Source organism: Aegilops tauschii, chromosome 6 (genome assembly GCF_002575655.3).
Source record: "Aegilops tauschii subsp. strangulata cultivar AL8/78 chromosome 6, Aet v6.0, whole genome shotgun sequence".
Classification (NCBI taxonomy): domain Eukaryota; kingdom Viridiplantae; phylum Streptophyta; class Magnoliopsida; order Poales; family Poaceae; genus Aegilops; species Aegilops tauschii.
In genome coordinates, this window is record NC_053040.3 from 472,676,027 (window position 1) to 472,678,674 (window position 2,648).

At 43.5% G+C, this 2,648-nt stretch overlaps 1 protein-coding gene across 1 annotated transcript; it reads right to left on the reverse strand.

Moving 5' to 3' along the window:
* Positions 1-267: 267 nt before the first annotated feature.
* LOC141026209 (uncharacterized) lies at positions 268-1,661 on the reverse strand. The gene is made up of 3 exons (XM_073502205.1): positions 1,315-1,661; positions 973-1,044; positions 268-688 (listed from the first exon to the last, which is right to left on the reverse strand). The coding sequence occupies exons 1-3, from the start codon at positions 1,659-1,661 to the stop codon at positions 268-270; spliced, it is 840 nt and encodes a 279-aa protein (XP_073358306.1).
* Positions 1,662-2,648: the final 987 nt, after the last annotated feature.

Genomic DNA, 2,648 nt, shown 5'->3' on the forward strand with positions numbered 1-2,648 from the left:
CACAATTTACTTGAATTTTTGTTTTGATGGATAAACAAAATAGGAAGCTAGCAAACGTATTTAACGAGATAAGCAAACTATGTACTTGATGACATAAGCAAACTTGTTCAACCCTGACAAACAGGACATAAACAAACTGGTTCAACTCTGACACAAATGACATAAACAAGCTGGTTTAACCCAAGAAAAGCAAACTACAAATTTCAAACAACAAGATAAAGGACAAGCACAAGCGCAAGCAACACGAAGGCAGACTTTGATGTCTCCTCATCCTGCATAGTGGCAGTGGTAGTAGGGGTCCGCTTCCTGCTCTTTTGAAATTTCCAGACCTCTTTTGATGTTGTCGATTATCTTCCACGACTTGTAGGTGGCGTACGCATCTATTGCTGCGTACTCGATGAGGTAATCTGGCAGTGGGCTGTCCCCCCACAATTTATGGTTTGCCTCCCTATCGATCTTCTTCTTCATCTTGCTGTAGAATGGGTGGATGACGCTGGCTGCAACATTAGCCAAGGAGTCGTACAGTTTTCCGTTGTATGGAACTCTCCAGTTGCGCTGAATGTCGATGTGCTTGTTGGGGTTTATCTCCAAACCAGACAACTTCAGCTTGTCCCTGTCATTTTTAATGCTGAAACCGGCAAAGGTGAACAACTTCTCCTCCTGTAGGAGCTCTTTGAGGCGCTTTGGCCTGCTAGGGGAGAGACAAGTGATGAATACATGGAGTACTAGTGTTTATTTTTCAAGATTTAATCTTCTATTTTTTACGGTTTACAAGTGAATAGTACATGGAGTAGATGCTTATACAGTATAAGTCATGGATGAATGTAGTTCAGAAACTAGTACACAAAGTTCTGAAATTAAAATCAAGTACACCATGTTATTTTTCTTTTCAGAATATATAGTTGAGTCAATGATCTATTTGCTTTCTTAGTGCCAGTTTAGTTTTATTATGTTGAATAAAATAACATATACCTCTGCTTCACCAAGTTCTTAAGTTTTTTTGGTGGTGAAAATAACACCAGACCAAGTTCAGAAACTACTTCACTACATCAAGTTCAGAAACAACACTAATGAATCAAGATGAGAAACTACACTGGTACATCAACCTCACAAATTAATCTTGTGCAACAGTTTCAGATACTAATCAAGTGCATCAGGGTCAAAATATATTCAAGTGCATCTACTTTGAGGAACTACACTAGTGCATCCATTTTCACAAACTACACTAGTACATCTAGTATGAAACTAGTCTAATGAAATTTCGAGGGAGTAGTATTGATGAATGGAAGAGGGTGAATGAGTAGGATTTTTCACCATTTTGTGGCCGCAGCGATGTGGTACACGAGGCAGAGACCCTCCACGCTGATCTGCAGAACTGCTGGCATCTGCGGAGGTTCATCATCTTTGGTAAACTCCACATCAACGCCCATGATGTGGGGGTACGAGCCGCAGGCGCTCCTCCTGATCCTAGAGATCATCTCGTCGGTCTTGTCGGGTTCGCTGGTGCAGACGACCTCCAGCGTCTCCTTGCCATGGAGCGCAACCCCTTTGAGGGTTACGGTGTACTCGCGCTTCTGACCGGGAACGTGAACGACGTCGAGGTTGCTGCTCTGGCCGGACGTCTGGCCACAATGACGCTTGGCAGACGCTTCCTCCGCCATTGCCCTCCTCCTGCGACTGCGGGCTTCAAAGAGAGATGTTTGTGGGTTGTTTGCAGAAGAGATGGAAGCGGCAATGGAGGTTCTCGAAATGAGGCAGTGATGTAGTCGATTTGGGGCTTTTTCACGCCTGGGATGGGGACGTGGGGGAGGCGGTTCATCTAGGACGTGGGGGTAGTTGTGGTGGGGCGCAGTTGCAGTCCGTCGTGGCAACCGCGCTCTGTGCACTGCTGGGTGCGCGTGCATCTGAGTTTAGTCCCACCACGGGCCTGCATCCTGGCCCATATCACTGGGTTTCTAGTCGTATGCGGGCTGTGGTGTGTGAAATATCATGTTACGTAGGTGGGCTTTTTTGTATGAAATCTTTTTTTTGCCTATGTGACATTTTGACTTATACTAAAATAACACTTCCTTTTTTAGGTACACGTGTCTTATGTGACAAGTTTAAGTTTGATAACAATGAAAAACATGTAAAACCTTGCCACATTGCCTTTCTTGGACGTGTGTAAAAAGTTTAAGTTTGAAAACAATTGAAAAACATGTAAAACCTTGCATCATTGAATTTTAATTATAAAATAATTTTGTAATATTGCATTGAAATTGTAGAACATCTCCAAATCAACCATCTTCAACAAATTTTGGAAGTTTCGTCACATGTGTGATTTTTTTGGTCATTAGTACAATGTCGACCATTTTCAACATGTATTGCAAGTTTTGTCACGTATGGCGTTTTTGGGCATATGCGACACGAAGAAACCATTGTTAATACTAAAAAAGCAAGGACAATATTTTCTTGATCTTTTGGGATATCATTGTGATATTATTGAAATCTCACATAACTCAACGCGGCCCACCCCTGCCTAAATCCCGCAATTACAGCGCCTCATTCTAACCACCCGGCCGTGCCATCCGCAGCTCCCACGACCGCTGCAAGATCAGATCGGAGACCCGGGCTCACACGGATTACAGGAGTTGCCAGCCACCGCCCAC